The sequence below is a fragment of the Nycticebus coucang genome, chromosome 16, assembly GCF_027406575.1.
Source record: "Nycticebus coucang isolate mNycCou1 chromosome 16, mNycCou1.pri, whole genome shotgun sequence".
In the NCBI taxonomy this organism is placed as follows: Eukaryota; Metazoa; Chordata; class Mammalia; order Primates; family Lorisidae; genus Nycticebus; species Nycticebus coucang.
In genome coordinates, this window is record NC_069795.1 from 44,938,983 (window position 1) to 44,957,987 (window position 19,005).

The window sequence follows — 19,005 nt, forward strand, 5'->3', positions numbered from 1 at the left end:
TTCCTTCAGGGCCCAGGTCTTTGTCCAGTCCTAGACTCAAAACTTTGTCTCTTCAATGTAATCAAACTTTGGAAATCTCTTCTTTTAAAAGTTATAAGTGAAATCTTATATCTTTAAGAAACATAACTTCAGAATTGGACAAATGTCTGAAGAAGGAAATAATCCTGTATTTGAGGACTCTGAACTTTTTGTTACTTTTCTTTAGAAATAATGATGTCAACAAAAATGTTGAATGCTTTCCTTTCCTACGTAGTTCTACTCTTCCCAGGTGAAGCCATCTTTTAACTAAGACATCAGCAAACACTCTCAATAAAAAGTGTGCTAAAAATTGTCAGGTAACCACTCTATGCTTCTATCTCTTTAGAAACTTAAATATCCTATTTTATTTTTCTGATGCCTTTATTTTTTTCTGATGTTATTATTTTGTTTTTCCAGTTGTTGTTCTTGAAAGGAATATTGGTGTACAGCAAATTACTCCATTCTATCCAAAAACAATATATATATACACATATATATACATATATATACATATATATACATATACATATATGTGTATATATATATATATATATATATATATATATATATATATATATATATATATATACTGTGTGTGTGTGTGTGTCCATGTTTTTCTTCCCTTTATCAATGATAGTAGTGATTCCTTGGTCACATGGCCACTCAGCAAAAGACCCTTCTCTGGTTTCTCTCATAGGTAGAATTGCTGTCTCATTAACTAAGCTCTAAAAAATAAAATAAGAGGGGAAGTGATAGTTCAATTTTTCTGTTCTCTTGCTTTAAAGAAAGTGGCAATATTTGGATAGTGACTCTGATCAGTCATGCAAAAGCTTCTCTCTCTCCACTAAGAGTGATTGCACAGAGAACAGTCTACTTATTATCCTGGAGTACTGATCTGCTGACTTCTAAAGGAGAGTTAAGGCTCAAGTGGCTAAGGAACGGGCCACATACACCAGAGCTGGGCCTGCCAGACAACAACGACTACAACCAAAAAATGGCTGGGCATTGTGGCAAGCACCTGTAGTCCCAGCTACTTGGGAGGTCAAGGTAGGAGAATTGCTTGAGCCCAGGAGTTGGAGGTTCCTGTGAGCTGTGATGCCACGGCACTCTACTCAGGGTGACAGCTTGAGGCTCTGTCTCAAAAAAAAAAAAGAAGAAGAAGAAGAGTTAAATAAAATCAGGTCTTGCCTATGCCAGGGACTCTCTGTATAGCAGTTTAACTTATACTCTAAAGTATTCAAATATAACTGAACAGGAAAAGATGTTCCCATTAATAGAAATAGAAGACAGAGAAAGCGGGAAGGTTGATATATCATGGGTGAAGGTGAAGAAAGGAGCCCACACCTCAGGTATGCACGAGTAAAACATTCAAGTGAAAGCAGTCACTAAAAGTTAATGATAATGTGAGAATCATGGGAAAATTGGAAAATAATGTAGAAAATAAACTAGAAAGTCAAAGTCAACAAACAATTATTCTGTGTCTATCTACACAACTTTTTTTAACTTCAATAATTTATCATACTAAGGCCAAAACACTTAACCTCAGCATTAGTGGGTAGAAAGAAAAATTGTAATCTCTGTATTCTCAACTAATTAAAAACATACTAATAAAGTATAATTTTACTTTTCTTTTATTGGCTTCTTTGGTTTTCTTGAACCCCAAAGTGACATTTTAAGAGATATTTTACCTCGACCTTTATAAAGATTTTAAATATTCCAAACATAAAAAACATTTTAATATAAATGATAAAGTTTTTATATATCATGATAATTGATAAATGCTGTTAAATTATCCATCTTTTCCATTCTAATACTCAAGAAAAATATTATATATTAATTATTCTGCCACCCTTTCAAATATTATAAATGTTTATCTCTTTAGTCTAAGATTTTTGAAACATAAATCTGTTCTAAAATATTATCTTATAATACATATGCCATTTTTGATGCTATTATAAGAATCATCTTACTTAAAAAGAAGCCAAGACATATATTTTCAAGGGATAGTATTAAAAAATAATTGAACTTTTTACTGAAAACCTGTTAAGGAATTATAGAGACCAATGACCATTGATGGCATTGACAAACAGAATAAATTATCTCAGCATCGTCCCACTGGCCTGAAAGATGAAACTTTTTTTAAAGATGGTTGACAATGTAAGAGCTTTGTCACTGCTTACTTGAAATAGACTTCTAGCTTCTATCTTGAGCAACAGTGGTCAGTACATATTTGAATATGTATTTTATCATATTGGTTGGTTATATTAATGTAAATGAGTTAGAAAATAAAAATTAAGTGAAAAAAAAACCAAACAGCATTCCTGATGAAACACAATCAAACTTTCAGTTACCATCCAGGATTGGGAAGTAATGACATTTTTGGATCTGTTTATTCTCTAGTCATCTTTCATACAAATTTATTATATGAAAGTGACAATGTGAGAAATAAGACTCTTGGATATATATTTTCTAATTATATATGAAATCAGCACATTGTACCTCATAGATGCATTAATGTAAACATGATCTATGTGTTTATGATTTAATTTAAAAAAAAAAAAAAGCCTAACTGAAATAATTGACACCTCAAATGTTTGACAACTTGTTTCTGTTTTTTAAACCCAACAAGGATTATACATGTATTGAAAGGTTTTGTTCTTTTTTAATATTTGGATCAAGGAAATAAAGCATAAAAATAAGTATAAATTTGTTAATTTCAACATATACACTTGTGTGAAAAGAATGACCTAGGAAATACAAACAGAACATAGCTATCACTCTAGGAGATTTTAAAAACTAACAGGAAAACCTCACACAATGGTAACAAAATATACATCAAAAATAGATGCCTCAAAGCAGTTATAAACAAAATTTTGTAAACTTTCATAGATTAAAAATAAACCTAATTATTGGCATATGGTGTAGAAATATATTTAGTAATGAAACTGTAATCAGAGAAACAAAAAACACACTCTAAGTAAATGTGCAAAAAATATTTTTTGATAGTTTAAGAACCACTCTACTGTTCACACAAAAAATATATAAGCTGTATGAGGATGGTAGTAATTGAATCATAAAATCTCAATTGTAAATGTGTGTGTGGGTGTGTATGTTTAATTTAAGTGAAAGGTGTATAAAATACAAACTGTTGTTTTTTAAAGAGAACCAAATTATTTAGATGATTCCAATAAACTATTTAAGTTATTTTTACTAAATTGTCAAAACATAATTTAAGAGGTTGCCTTGGTATCATAAACAGGTGCTGATATTTTCTGTAACTAGCAAAATATATTGGTATTGTCTATCAGTATACAAGTTTTATTTTACTAAAATTGAGTCTCATTTATTAATTGAAGAGTGTCTTTTTCATCTTTATACCTGTATGTACTTGCTGATTAAAATTCTTCCCTTTGCTGGTTGTCTTTCTTGGTTTTCACAGTGGTTTATTATTATCATGATTTATTTTCTTCCAAATGGTGTTTGGCAGAAAATTAAAAAAAAATTACTTTAAATTGCTTATATGTCAGCCAAAAATATCTATCCTCTTAGGCTTTCTGGTGTTTAGAACTGATATGATACTACTAAATTGTCGCAGACCACCCTGTTGGTGGGCTCCAGTCCGAGGGAAAGCAGGGAGAAGGAACGAGGAAGGTTGAGAGATCGGCGGAGGAATGACAGTTTGGCACACTACGGGTTAAAGTATGCAGCTGTAAATTTTACTGAGAGTATATGTTGGTATTTATATATTTTCTTTCTAAGGTTTAAACAATGTAATCTTCATTCTGTTTATGCTTGTAAATTATCTTTGTGTCTGCATATGCGGTTTATCATGCATTACATGTTTTCAAGGTTTTGCTTTCCGGAGGGAGGTGATTATTAGTAACACCTGCTTACTCCCTCTTTAGGAATGTCAAGGTTTACAACTTCTTTCAGTCCTGCAACTCTTTTCAGTTTCTTATGATCTTATTTTTTAAAACAGTTGGACATATTCTTTTATGTATAATGCTTGACTATTTTTATATATATTTTCTATATATTTTTACTTTTATTAGTAACTATACTTTGATTCATAATTGATTGTTTGTTAAACATTAAACTATTCTATTGATTTGTATTACATATGAAAATTAGTGAAGCAAGATGTTTGAACAAATCCTTATTGTGGGAGGTTATGTTTTGTAAAAGTTCTGCTTATGCATTCATTCTGTTTTTTCTGTTCCTACTGATATTTATGGTGGGAAAAACCTTTTTGTGTGTTTATTAGTGGTGCTACTGAGTCTAGTAAGCTTATGAGGTTGTGTTATATTTGGATTAACAGTGTATTGTGTTCATTCTTAAGAAAGTACATATTGATAGTTTATCAGAACAAACAGACTTTTGGTACAGAATGACAAACACATGAATAGATGCCACAATCTTTAAACTTAAGCGGGTAACTGAGCATGCTAGGCAACATTTCTGATGCTGTGCATACTGGGGGCGCTGGGGGCTAAGCTCCGTGGAGCACAATCCACCTTCCCGTCGTTTTAGAACGCGGACAGCGCCGCCTCACTACGGCTGTGGTGCCGTGGGTGCGGCATTTCCCCCTTTTTTGTTTTTAAATCGTAGTTCAAAGACTTCTTGGTGTATAGAGTTAATAGAAGAAAACAGACACCGTATGAGACATGGTAACAGTAACACAACATAAAATAATAGACAGCCAATTATGGTTATGAATACAATATATTGGATCCAGTTAAGAGGATTGAGTGCTTTAAATCTACTAGTTAAAGATTGAGCCAATGTGTTAAGAGAAGTTATTGGTAAATGAGCTTGACTCATGGTTGTAATATTTTGTTGTAAGCCGTGTAAATTATGTGTTATATCATTGTCTCTCCAAACATTTTGTAAATGTGCTTGCACTTTATTCCATGATTCAGACATGTTGTATGGTAAAGGTGTAATGTAAATAGCCTGAAAGGCAGAATGACACTTTGTTTGTAGCTTCTGTTGTATGTACTTAATGTTCTGACCTAAAGCTAAGACTACTTCTTCTAACACATTTAATTTGGCTTCAAGCTTATTATCAATACTAGCTTGTGTCATTAAAGCTAAAGTTACATTACTGCTAAGAGTATTAACATAGTGTGCTGTATGCACTTGCTGCACTAAAGCTGTAGTAGCTACAGCAAAAGTAGTGATTATAGAAATTAAAGCTGCAATGCCTAAAATTAAAGTTGTCACAAATCTCTTAGGCCTAATTAATTCATTAAGTGTTTCTAACACTTGTAATGTTGCATTATTATACCATAGATTGTTTTGTAGATTTACAGGTAATATTACATATGAAGGTCTTTTTACAATTAACATAACATTCAGTAATCTATTATTTACATGAAATATATTAGAAGAAGTAATACAATTGGTTATTTTGCATGCAGTACATGTGACTTTATAAGAATTATTATGTTCAGCTATGCTAAAAAAGGCAGTGGGTGCTAATAATAGTGTATAGGGATATCCTACACACACTTTTACTGGTATGGCTGCAGGGCTTGTCATGCCTGGTTTTCTTTCTAAAATCATATTTGCAGCAGCCACAAATTTTTGACACAATGTAGGACTATTTTTCATACCTTGAGGTAAAGTTTTCTATTGATACCTTTTAAAAGGCTCTCGTAAATTTAGTGAAGGAACACTAAAAGTAAACCGAGGGCAGTCATCAGGATGTAGATTAATGGTGAAAAAACAATCCTGTAAATCAATAATTATAATTGACCATCCCTCAGGTATGGCCACAGGGGAAGGGAGCCCAGGTTGCAAGGCTCCCATATCTTCCATCACTGTATTGACTGTTCTTAAGTCCTGTAAAAGTTTCCATTTTCTAGATTTTTTCTTTATCACAAATACAGGAGTATTCCAAGGGCTAGTGGATTCTTTCAGGTGTCCTTTGTTTACTTGTTTCTGAACTAAAATTTGTAATGCCTGTAATTTTTCTGTTGTTAGGGGCCACTGACTAACCCATACAGGCGTATCTGTTAACTATTTTATTTTGATTGCATGATTTTCTGCAGTGGCCCCTATGTAAAATGCTGGTCATTTAACTGATCAGCAGTGACTAATTTTAAATCCATAACGTGCAGGAGGTCCCTGCCCCATAGAGTGAATGGTAAAGAGGGTAATACATATGGTTGAACAAAACCTGTTTTTCCTTCAAACTCCTAAGAGAGATAAGCTGTACTTTGCATAACTCCTGTGGCTGAACCAAGCCCAATCAAAGAAGAACCGGTTTGTTGAACCAGCCAAGACTGAGGCCATTCAGAAGCTGCAATACAGGTTTTGTTAGCTCCTGTATTTATTAACCCTTTAAATGTTTTGCCATTTAATTTTATTTCTTGGAATGGCCTGTCATTCAAATCATGCACTAAAGCTACATGATCAGTGGAGCCAAACTGACCTTGTCCCCTGGCTATCTTCAAATGTGATGTAGGTAAAGGGACATATGGTAATAATAATAATTGAGCTATTCTTTGTCCTTTGTGAATTTGCGTTGTTTCCACTAAAGCTCTAACCATTATTTTAATTGTACTTTGAGTATCTGAATCAATTACTCCTGGAATAACTTCAAAATGTTTAGTATAATTTGAACTTCTCCTAATTATAATTCCAACTGTCCCCGGCAAAAGTTGCCTTTTTACTGCAGTGGGGATTAAAGTAACACCGTCCCATTTGGATAATAATACATCCTTTTCACTTGCAAGATCTAAACCTGCACTCCCAGGAGTGCCCCGTGAAAGGTTATGAATAGTAAATTCAGGGGCTTGAGGATTTAAAGTAGATGAGTGCTGCACATCCTGCACCGCAGCATGATCTCCCTTGGGGTCCGGGCTGGGAGAATGCCCTTTTACTAGTTTTTTGATCTCCGTACGTCCTGATCCTCAGGATCAGTGTTTCTCTTGTTATTTAAGGGGGTTCCATCCTTATGAAATTTTGATTTACATTCATTTCTCCAATGTCGCCCCTTCTTACAACGAGGGCATAAGCCGGGCGGTTCCCCCCTCGGCTTATTGGCATGGGACTGTTTACAGTCCTTCTGCATGTGTCCTGGCTTGCCACAATTGTAGCAAGTGTTAGCAGGAGCTCTTGGCCCCTTACTTCCTTTATTGAAGGTATTTTTAACATAGGTGCTGAATTTCTGTCCTTGCATTGCTGCAGCATAGGCCATACCCTGGACTATAGCTGGTGAGGCATCCATGCATGCTTTAATATAATCTGGTAAAGTACCTGTTTTTCTTAGAGGACGTATAAGGTCCTGACATAGCGTGTTGGCATTTTCCCATGCTAACTGTTTGAGCAACAGTGATGTGCCCTCAGACGGGGGGAGCATTCTATTAATGGCTTCTTCCAGCCTTGAAATAAAGTCTTGGTACGGTTCTTCAGTACCTTGTCTAATGTTAGCTAAAGTGCCACCCTTGGCACCTGGAGGAGGGATTCTGCGCCAGGCGCTAACAGACCCCTCCTCCACGAACCAAGGGCTGACAAGTTTAATAAAATGCATAAGATCCTCCAGCCGTTTGAGGGACACATTGAACCCGTTTTTAGCCAACAGGCGCTGTAACATGATACTCAACATTCTTTCTTCCTTGGTTAATGCGTGCCCCATGAATCCTGTGATTACTTACACTTAACCGGTCAGCCTTTACCGGCGGGACTGCAGCTCCCTGGTAAGAGCCGCCCTCAACCTTGAAAAAGAAAGAAAAAGAGAGAAGATTACCTGTCCTTCAAGTCCCTGTTCGGGCGCCACCTGTCGCGGACCACCCTGTTGGTGGGCTCCAGTCCGAGGGAAAGCAGGGAGAAGGAACGAGGAAGGTTGAGAGATCGGCGGAGGAATGACAGTTTGGCACACTACGGGTTAAAGTATGCAGCTGTAAATTTTACTGAGAGTATATGTTGGTATTTATACATTTTCTTTCTAAGGTTTAAACAATGTAATCTTCATTCTGCTTATGCTTGTAAATTATCTTTGTGTCTGCATATGCGGTTTATCATGCATTACATGTTTTCAAGGTTTTGCTTTCCGGAGGGAGGTGATTATTAGTAACACCTGCTTACTCCCTCTTTAGGAATGTCAAGGTTTACAACTTCTTTCAGTCCTGCAACTCTTTTCAGTTTCTTATGATCTTATTTTTTAAAACAGTTGGACATATTCTTTTATGTATAATGCTTGACTATTTTTATATATATTTTCTATATATTTTTACTTTTATTAGTAACTATACTTTGATTCATAATTGATTGTTTGTTAAACATTAAACTATTCTATTGATTTGTATTACATATGAAAATTAGTGAAGCAAGATGTTTGAACAAATCCTTATTGTGGGAGGTTATGTTTTGTAAAAGTTCTGCTTATGCATTCATTCTGTTTTTTCTGTTCCTACTGATATTTATGGTGGGAAAAACCTTTTTGTGTGTTTATTAGTGGTGCTACTGAGTCTAGTAAGCTTATGAGGTTGTGTTATATTTGGATTAACAGTGTATTGTGTTCATTCTTAAGAAAGTACATATTGATAGTTTATCAGAACAAACAGACTTTTGGTACAGAATGACAAACACATGAATAGATGCCACAATCTTTAAACTTAAGCGGGTAACTGAGCATGCTAGGCAACATTTCTGATGCTGTGCATACTGGGGGCGCTGGGGGCTAAGCTCCGTGGAGCACAATCCACCTTCCCGTCGTTTTAGAACGCGGACAGCGCCGCCTCACTACGGCTGTGGTGCCGTGGGCGCGGCACTAAATGATGAAATGTTTTTCTATTATACAATCTTTCATTACATAATATTTATTTTCTAAGATAGAATTGGCTTTCTCTTCCTCCTAAGACACACACAAATACTGTAACATTCAATGATTTCTTACCTCATGTATCAAGCATTTGTGTGCATGTGTGTGTGTGTGTATGTGTGCAGATGACAACAAAACTGGGACTTTGGCAGATTTAAACATTCAAATGAAAATCTAAATATGTTTATTACTATTACTTTTCATACTAGTAAGAGAGATTGTTGTTGGCTGTTGTCTTTGTTCTAGTCACTCTCAACATGTATAAATCCTGTGAAGTCTGACAAATTCCCCAGCTCACCCTAGAAAAATTACTTTGAAGGGTGTACCAGATGCTGGTGTTGGTGCTTTAGCTTCCTAAGAGGGGCACTTTGAAGACGACAGTAATGATATTTAGTGATGAGCTATGTAGCACTTTTTCTAGGAAAAGTTCGTAAACTTAGTGGTCCAACATTTTATTTTACATATCATTAACTGTAAAGATGCCACATTTTATTTATCTATTCATTATCTGAGGGGCATTTTAGTTGTTTCCACTCTTTGATTTTTATAAATAATACTGCTTTGGATGTTCATGCCCAAGTTTTGTGTGGATATATGTTTTTATTTCTTTTTGGTACTTGCCAAGGAGTGGAATTGTTGGGTCAAATAGTAATTTTGTGTTTCAGTTTTTGAGGAGTTGCCTAATAGCTTTCCACAGGAGTCACACAATGTTATGTTCCCACAGGAAGCTTATGCTTTCTCCTGGCAGCTGTGTATTCTCCACATCCTTGCCAAAACTTATTTTTTTATTTATCTTTTTCAATATAGCCATCCTCATGGGTATGATGGTGAATATCATTGCAATCATGATTCACCTTTTCCAGATGACTAAGTGCCGCACCCACGGCACCACAGCCGTAGTGAGGCAGCACTGTCCGCGTTCTAGAACGACGGGAAGGTGGATTGTGCTCCACAGAGCTTAGCCCCCAGCGCCCCCAGTATGCACAGCATCAGAAATGTTGCCTAGCATGCTCAGTTACCCGCTTAAGTTTAAAGATTGTGGCATCTATTCATGTGTTTGTCATTCTGTACCAGAAGTCTGTTTGTTCTGATAAACTATCAATATGTACTTTCTTAAGAATGAACACAATACACTGTTGATCCAAATATAACACCACCTCATGAGCTTGCTAGACTCAGTGGCACCACTAATGAACACACAAAGAAGTTTTTCCCACCATAAATATCAGTGGGAACAGAAAAAACAGAATGAATGCATAAGCAGAACTTTTACAAAACATGACCTCCCACAATAAGGATTTGTTCAAACATCTTGCTTCACTAATTTTCATATGTAATACAAATCAATAGAGTAGTTTAATGTTTAACAAACAATCAATTATAAATCAAAGTATAGTTACTAATAGAAGTAAAAATATATAGAAAATATATATAGAAGTAGTCAAGCATTATACATAAAAGAATATGTCCAGCTGTTTTAAAAATAAAATCATAAGAAACTGAAAAGAGTTGCAGGACTGAGAAGAGTTGTAAGCCTTGACATTCCTGAAGAGGGAGTAAGCAGGTGTTACTGATAAACCACCTCCCTCCGGAGAGCAAAACCTTGAAAACATGTAATGCATGATAAACCGCATATGCAGACACAAAGATAATTTACAAGCATAAGCAGAATGAAGATTGCATTGTTTGAACCTTGGAAAAAAAAAATGTATAAATACCAACATATACTCTCAGTAAAATTTGCAGCTACATACTTTAACCCGTAGTGTGCCAGACTGTCATTCCTGCGCCGACCTCTCAACTTTCCTCGTTCCTTCTCCCTGCTTTCCCTCGGACTGGAGCCCACCGACAGGGTGGTCCGCGGCAACTAAGGATATTGATCATCCTTTCAATGCTTTTAAAACCCAGTTGTGTATCATCTTTAAAGAAATGTCTATTTAGATCATTGCCTATTTGTTAACTGTGTTATTTTCATCTAATAAATGAGTTATAATGCCATTCTAGAATAGATTCATTCACATATAATTCATATACCATGAAAGTCACCCTTCTAAAGTGGTTTTCTATATATTCAGAGTTGTTCAACCATCACTACTAATTTACTAAAAAATATATCACCCCAACAAGAAACACTATACCTATTAGCAATCACTTCCCATGGCATCTCTTCCTCAAATAAGTTGTTTAATTTTTACATATTTGTGTTATATAGATATCTGCAGGGTCAAGTTGTTTTATGCTGCTATTCAATTCTTCTAATATGACTTATCTGCTATCTACTTGCTCTATCAATTATTAAAAATTAGATATTGCATCTCCTATTACAGATTGTATATAGCTGGATCATTCTTTCTTCCCTTTTTTCTATTTGTCTAATCTCTGTCTTTTGTTGGAATATTTAATCCATTTACATTTATTATAATTACTTATAGGATTACATATGCTGTTTTCTACTTGTGTTCTATATGTAATATTATGTCTAGTTTACTTCTTTTTTGCACGACTACTGTCATGAAAATATTTAACATCTTTCCTTGTTAAATATTTTCAGTCTTCCATTTTAATCTCTTTGTCACTTAATATATTTTATATATACTTTTCCTCATATATATTTTTTCCCTAGATATATGATAAAAATATATATCTATTTCACTCACATATACATGCGTATATATATGTATATGTCTGTGTACATGTATATGTGTACTATATGTATGTAGGCATGTACACATACATATAGTTATAGCCTTAAAGGTTTCCCTGGTGATTACAATTAACATTATAACATAAAATAATCTAATAATCTAATATGGATTAGTGGAAATTTAATTTTAATAGTAGAAAAATGTCATTATACTATTTCTTCATTTCTCCCATTATATCCGCTATATTGTCATTTATATTACATCTTTATACATTATAAGCCCATCAGTACAGTTTTATAGTTATTCATTTAGGTAATTTGCATAAGTAAAAATTAAAAAGAAAAAAATTGCCAAAAAAATATGTTCATATTGTATCTTACATTTCCCTATCTAGCTATTTTTATGATCATTTCTTATTTCTTTGTGTGGATTTGAGTTACAGTGTGTCGTTATTGATTTCAGCCTGAAGGACTTAGTTTAATGTATTTTCTTGGGTATGTCAGCCAAACAGATTCTCTCAGTTTTTTTTATCCTATATTCTTATTTTTTCCTTAATTTTTGAAGACTGTTTTACTGCATGCAGAATTAGTTGTTTGACATTTCTCTTCTTTCAGCACTTAGATTATATCATCACACTGCCTTCTTGTCTCCATGGTTTCTAATAGGAACTCATCTCTTCATCTTATTGATATCCGTTTTTTTAAATGCAGTTTTTTTTCTCTTGCTGTTTTCAACATACTCTTTGCCTTTTTTCTATCAGCTTGTATTTTGTAAATACAAATATAAAATATCTTTGTATTTATCCTACTTATAATACATTTCTAAGATGTATAACGTTTTTAATCAGAGAAGTTTAATTTGAGAAGTTTTTAGTCATTATTTCATCATTTTTTTTTTACTTCTCTCTCTTTCTGTCTTCACCTACTGAGTCTCACATTATGCATATGTTGATTGATAACTCACTGTTCCACAAGTCTCTGTTTTTATTTATTATTTAATTTTCTTAGCTAGTGCCTTAGCTAGTTTTATTTATTTATTTTTCCCTCAACTCAAATACTCTGTTCAACTCCTCTTTTGAATTTTTCACTTCGGTTATTTTAATTTTTAATTCTAGAAGTTCTACTTGTTTCATTTTTGTTTTTTATTTTTTTTACTCAAACCCATATTTTATTGGCTTTAATTACACACTTCAATATTTACAAGTTAAAGTTTAAAAGAAAAGTCTCTATTGTATTAAAAAAAATAACGATAGCCCGAATTAAAGTGCCCTGGGGCAAATACATATCAATCAGCTGGGAATCAGGGACTGCATCAGGAACCAGGCAGTACTCTGTGTCACAACAAAGCAGTTTATTTGTGATCAGTGTTTGAGACTCTATACATCCTTCACAAATTTAATTTTACATAATCTGATAATTCTCTTCAAACTTAAACTTTGAAGTGCTAGACTTTTATTTTCTTAGAACAGAAGGGCTCGTGTAAGTTATTTTCCAGAAATGAGGTACCGTTTCACAGAACTGGTTTCTTTTTTGTTTTGTTTTCAGGTTTTTGAGAACTAAATTTGCATTTGTTAAAATCAAAAAGTAGGAAAGATGTTCTTTACAAAGAATTTTGATCAAGTATGTGTTCAAAGAAAGCAGAATAAAAAGGCTTTTTCTCTAACATTCTGTATTGTACTGTAATGTTGTTCAATAGGAATTAGCTTCTGTCATTTGCTAAAAGAATGAGTAGTGGGGAACAGGATATGTTGGGAATTTCATAACGGGCAACAGAACCATTCTCTTGGGTAAACCATAAGCAGGGGCAGCTGTACTGTAACCATATGGTGTTCCATACCCTGGAGCTATGTAGCCAGGAGCAGCTGTCGCCCCCACAAAAGCTCCTCTTGTTAGAATTCCTCTTCCTCTGCCCCGAACGGCCTGGACTGCTGCAGACACAGCTGTATTCAGAACACCCTTCGCCTGAGGGATAAGCTTCTTTTTCTTATTATTTGCTGCATTGGGTCCAGAAAATAGCTTCTCCTGGGCAGCTAACACTGCACTTGCCTTTGCCACTTTCTTATTTGGACCTGCGCCTCTGAATTTCTGTCCATCTACTTCTACCTCCATTACAAAGCGCTTGTCATGGCTTCCCCCAGTCTCTGAGATGAGTTCATACTTGAGACCTCTTCTTTTTTCATTGAGCTCCATTACAGGGTTTTAGCCACTTGCTGTGAGGATAGGGCCCTGAGTTCTTACCTCTAAGGTACTAGAGGTTTCAGTTGTAGAATTTCTAGTATTATTGCTTGAATTTGAAGACACTGTTTCATTTTTGCTTTCATTATCTGATTTCTCATCGGAACTCATACATTCAATATCTGCATCGAAGCCTGTTGGGTATCCCATTGCCTGCAATACCTTCACTGCTATGTGAAGTTTTGCTGTTTTCTTGGATGGTCCTGAGGCTTCATATGTTGTGCCATCCACATCTACAGACATTGTGAAGACTGGGGCATGGACAGGGCCAGACTGAGATAAGAGCTTATACTGAAGCCCAGGCCTGATCTGATTTAGCCTCATGAGTGCATTCATAAGGTCTATTGCTTTACTATCCAAGATTTTCCTTAAGTTTCATTTCATCTTCTTATTGGGGTCTTTATCATCCCCTAATCCATCTTCAAATGGCCTCTTTAGAGTTGAAGACCCAGCACCTTCTTTATCAGTAACTGACCAGGAATACTTCTGAAAAGGCTTACTAGATGAAAGGGGGTCCATCTCCAGCACTTTATAAATCTGGCCAAAGGCTGACAGTCTGAGTGTGTGCTGTGCACTGTGGGTAATCTCTTCTTTTTGCTGTATGGTCATATAACTCAGAGCATCTGTTGGATCTTGCTCACAAGGATCATGAAGACCAGGACCCCCAGGCAGTAGTATTCCAGACGCCAAACACTCCATTACTCTTCTCAAGGCCTCCCCAGCACCCAAAGGTCGATTACAAGTACCTATAGACTTTTCACATATAAGTTCTAGTGGCCATCCTTTTAATGGTGCCCATGTGGGGACTCTGTTGCACAAATCACGCAGAATTCGGAGGACAATTACACATGATTTTAATCCATTTGCCCTGGCCTGAAACCATTTGGCATGTCGAAGAGACGCCAAGGCATTTAAGCATTTCTGCCTGTCCAATAAGTCTGGAGGATCTTTCAATGAAACATTTTCTCCATCCTTCTTCTCCAATTCGTCTCTAATTAGAGGGGAAGTAAGTATCACCTTCAAAGTTAGTGTGGGCTCTTTTGTATTCCGAATTATAATAGATGCCTCATTTATACACTGTTCCACTTGGTATTTCTCCTCTGTGAGTTTCTGAATTTGAACAGGAAGGTTATCTTTGACTGTATTTAACAGGGTCTCTGTGGGTTTGTCTTTGCACATTAAAACCAGCTCCAAGTCCATATCATCTTTAATCAGCAAACCTTTTGCAACCAGGCCAATCCTCATTACACCGCACAATGTCCGACCACCTTGATCCCTTTTGTTTGTATCCTTGGGGTTGCAGCTGCCTCAGCTGGGTTGATGTGCATTCTTCAACCTTCTCTCTTGGTGCAGCTCTAATCCGCCAGGTTACTTGGCTAAATTTCTGTCCTTTAACTCTCCTTCTGGACGGGAGCCTCATTCCCCAGCTCCTGGGATGTCCCTGTGTCCTCCCTACAGATCTCCAAGTACTTGGAATAGTTTTCTCCAGCCTCGTCTTTCTTCCCTTCTGTCTCATCCTCTGTTTTTGTGCCTTTATTTGTTTCATCCAACCAATCTGAGACATGTTTAAGAGCGCATTCAACAGTAGACACCATATTCTGAACAGCTTCAAGTTCCTCTGGGGATGGATAGATTGTTGAATGTTTCACCATAACATGGCAATCATCATTGGCAAAAGATCGAATAGATCTCATGGTTTTCTATAGTATTTTAGCTTTTCTCCGGATCCTTTTCCCTCTTTCTTGTCGTCTTCACGAGGCACTGTTTTGTGTGACAATACCTCCTCATAAGCCTTAGTCCCCTGATAGCTCAGTGTCAATACAGCAAAGATGTTTAAAGATCTATTCTCTGGAGTACACCCTCGCCGTCGAGCTCTGCCGGCTCTCGATCACCGCTCCTGCTCCGCCGCCGCCGCCACCTCGTTTGCCCGTCTCCAGCTCCTCAGTCCAGGCGCGGCGGCTGCGGCGGCTGCTGCCCTCCTTGTTTCATTTTTGAAATAATATTATGTCTTTATTGATATTTTCTACTTCATGAAACAACAAACTTATACTTTTTAAAATTCCTTAATCATTGTTTCCCTATGTTTTTAAAGGTATTTCTACTAACAGAATCATTCCTTAATCAGTCAATATTGGTGCCTTATTAGAAATAGCTTCGGTTGATTTTCTTTCTTTCTCCATTGGTTTGCTCCTTCTCATTCCTTTTGCTGTTGTTGAAAATTGGATATTTATAAAAGTATAACTTTTAAAGTGGAAAGTCTAAAAAAAACAGATTTTCCCACTTAGGGTTTGGTGCTTCTGAACTATTAGGATTATTTCTGTGAAGTTTATATTTACTTCCTCTATTAGACGATTGTTTTGTGAACTATCAGACTAATTCTGTAAAGTTTTCATTTACCTCCTCTGTTAGACTAATGAACTCACGTGTTTGGGGATATAATAGAAGTTAGGCTCACCTCCTGCTTTTCAGGGCTAATGTCAACCAGAAATACAGATAATAATCTTCTCAGGTGTTTCCTGGAAATGAACATGGTAAGGCTAATTTTATATGTCAACAGGGCTAGGCCATGGTTCCCAGATATTTAGTCAAACAGTATTTTTGATATTTCTGTGAGGATAATTAAAAAATGAGATTAATATATAAGCCAGTGGACTTTGAATACAACACACTAATTCCTGTATTGTGATATCTCTCATCCTCATCTAATCAGTTAAAGGCCCAAATAAAAGACTGACTTCTTTGAAGAAAGAAATTATTCTATCACCAGACAGCCCCAGGACTTGAATCTCAAAGTCAAATTTCTCTTCCTCTCTGTATGTATGAAGCGAGTCTAGACATGGCTGGATACTTTCCAGACAGCTCTTTTATATCTATATCTCCATCTCCATCAACTACACCTATTATCTAAATCTAGCTATATCTATCATCTATGAAGGCATACGTATCCATATACACAAACACACAAAATTATGCATTGCTTACTGACAGGAATACGCTCTGTGAAATTGTTAGATGATTTTTGTCATTGTGTGTAATATAGCGCATACTTACCCAAACCTATATGTGTATATAACACACATTCTATTCCTTCTTTTTCCCTGAAGAAGAGTGACTAAAACTTGTACAACCCTCAAGCTTTTCAAAACCCCTTATAAACATCTCTTTCCCCATATTTCCCTTCAGTTTTCTTTTTTTTTTTTTTTGAGAGGGGGCAATCTCTTATCTGCTCCAACTAGCATCACTGCTTTAGGTGGCTGCAATGTTTAACAACTACTTCTTCTGTTTTTCATGAATAGTTTGAGTAAAGAGATAAAGCTTTTCTAAATGAGCAGGCTCTGAATCAATTCTAATAATAATGAGGTCTGGGGATGGACTTTTTCCTGGGAGTTGTCAGGATGTTTTAATTGTGACAATTCCCAGCTTCTAGGGGTTTGGGGGGAACTCAGAATCCATTCCACTTTGTTAAGTGTCTTCAGTGTCTACTTTTTTTATAGCTACCCTGGTTGTAAAGCTGCTTTTTTATAGGATTATGAAGCTCTGGAAATGGTCCTTGGAATAAGGCAAGGCAGTACACCACGAAGTTTACTCTTTTTCCAGAAATTCAGCTTTTTTTTATATTATCTCTGAGAATTTTGATGTAGACAGTTTTTCCAGTGTTTAGTTGCTTTTATAGAAGAGCAGAGTACTAGAGGATCTTATTCTACAATTTTGGAAGTGCTTCCAGATTATTGTTTAAGGCACTATAATTTGTTTTGTTTCATTTTGCTATTTGTTTGTTTGTTTGTTTTTGCAAAAATGGATGACTAATAAAGATGTTAGTAACAGCAGTAGGGTGCTGTCATAACAGTCATCTAAAACTGTGACATGGTCTCTAGGATCAAATGGAAAACTTATGATGATACATCCTCAAAAAATATCATATACAAAATTCTGATGACCTCCAAGAAAGGTGTCAGTGAGGGCTTAAAGGAACATGAAGAAAATGCTATTGGAGGATGGACAAAAGAAAATGTTTGTTATATAGTGTCAGAAAGTTCATCAACACAGTTGGCTCTAGTAAGTACTGTGAAAAATAAAATCCAATGTAAGACTATAAAATGCTTTTTATTAGACTTCAGGACATGCCACAGAGAATCATTTAGTTACATAGAAGCCCTCTGATGTCCTGAAGGGCATGGCTCACAGATGGCACCCACTGAACAACCGGGCTTCTAGAATTTGTTCATCTTTTTCCTCAATAATCTTACAAAAATTCTGAGATAGAATAAGGCTAATCTAGAAGAGATTTGTGGATGTGACTTTTAATTAATGGAATTATCATAAATTGATTCATAAAATCCTATAGTACTTTGGAAAGAATTATATTGACTTGGGCAGAAAAGGACAGAGAAAATATAAAGTTAAAAACTATCCAAATTTTTATAAGCAGAAACCAGGCTGAGGAAACGCCTCGGGTATAAGTGTGGCTGAAGAAAGATGATTTGGAGAGAAGACTCAAAACCCCAGAGAACAGAGACAAGACAGGAGAATCACTGGAACAGTAAGACAGAGTTCTATTCAAAGTTCTGGGAACACATGACAGACCAGACCCAGAACTCTCGTGTGCATGCTGTCTTTTCAGTTTTTGAACCAGAGGATCAATGGTGATTACCCTTTGCCTGCTCCATCTTTATACATAGGTCCTGCGAAGGCACATTCTCTCACTTACAGTTCTGCATTTGGAGAACTATCCTGCAGGACCTATTCTTGAGGAGACTCATCCCGGATGACGCCACAACTGATGAGACTTGGAGATATTTTTGGAGGGGATGAAGGTATTTTTAATGTGAAATTCTCTTGATTATTGTGGACAGAGGAAGGATATTTTCAGATTTTTATTTTCCAAAAATAGTGACACCAATACCTATTCCATCACACACTATCTTCTTATATGTATTTTTTTATTTGTCTATCAAGAGATGAAATGCAGGTGCCTCCTCTTTGAAATTTGTTAGTCTTTTGTAATAATCTTGAAATATAAAATGTTGCAGAAATGTCACTGAGGGATTTCTGAACATAAATAAAACAAAAGGTGATGTGGCTTCCACTTGGCTCCCTTTACTGAGACACAAGTCATCAGTATCCTAAGATGACCTATGAGACATATACCTCCACCATGCTGGAGATAAAACTGGGAGACAACTTATAGAATCAGAATGAGCCGTATCAGGCCCCTGATTGAATTTCCCTAGTATCAATCATTAGGCATGGGAATGAGGTGGCCTTTATGCATTCCAACTCC

The 19,005-nt window shown here is 35.8% G+C and overlaps 1 protein-coding gene across 1 annotated transcript; it reads right to left on the reverse strand.

The window, feature by feature from the left end:
- Positions 1-12,827: 12,827 nt before the first annotated feature.
- LOC128568139 (spermatid perinuclear RNA-binding protein-like) lies at positions 12,828-15,618 on the reverse strand. The gene is made up of 2 exons (XM_053565813.1): positions 15,195-15,618; positions 12,828-15,000 (listed from the first exon to the last, which is right to left on the reverse strand). The coding sequence occupies exons 1-2, from the start codon at positions 15,416-15,418 to the stop codon at positions 14,100-14,102; spliced, it is 1,125 nt and encodes a 374-aa protein (XP_053421788.1). The 5' UTR covers positions 15,419-15,618; the 3' UTR covers positions 12,828-14,099.
- Between the last annotated feature and the right edge of the window lie 3,387 nt (positions 15,619-19,005).

Bases quoted from the DNA above. Each gene is read 5' to 3' on its own strand.
- LOC128568139 (XM_053565813.1), bottom strand. From the start codon at position 15,418: ATGAGATCTATTCGATCTTTTGCCAATGATGATTGCCATGTTATGGTG. The intron at 15,001-15,194 runs GTACTTGGAGAT...TACAAACAAAAG, and splicing joins GCTGGAGAAAACTATTCCAA to GGATCAAGGTGGTCGGACAT.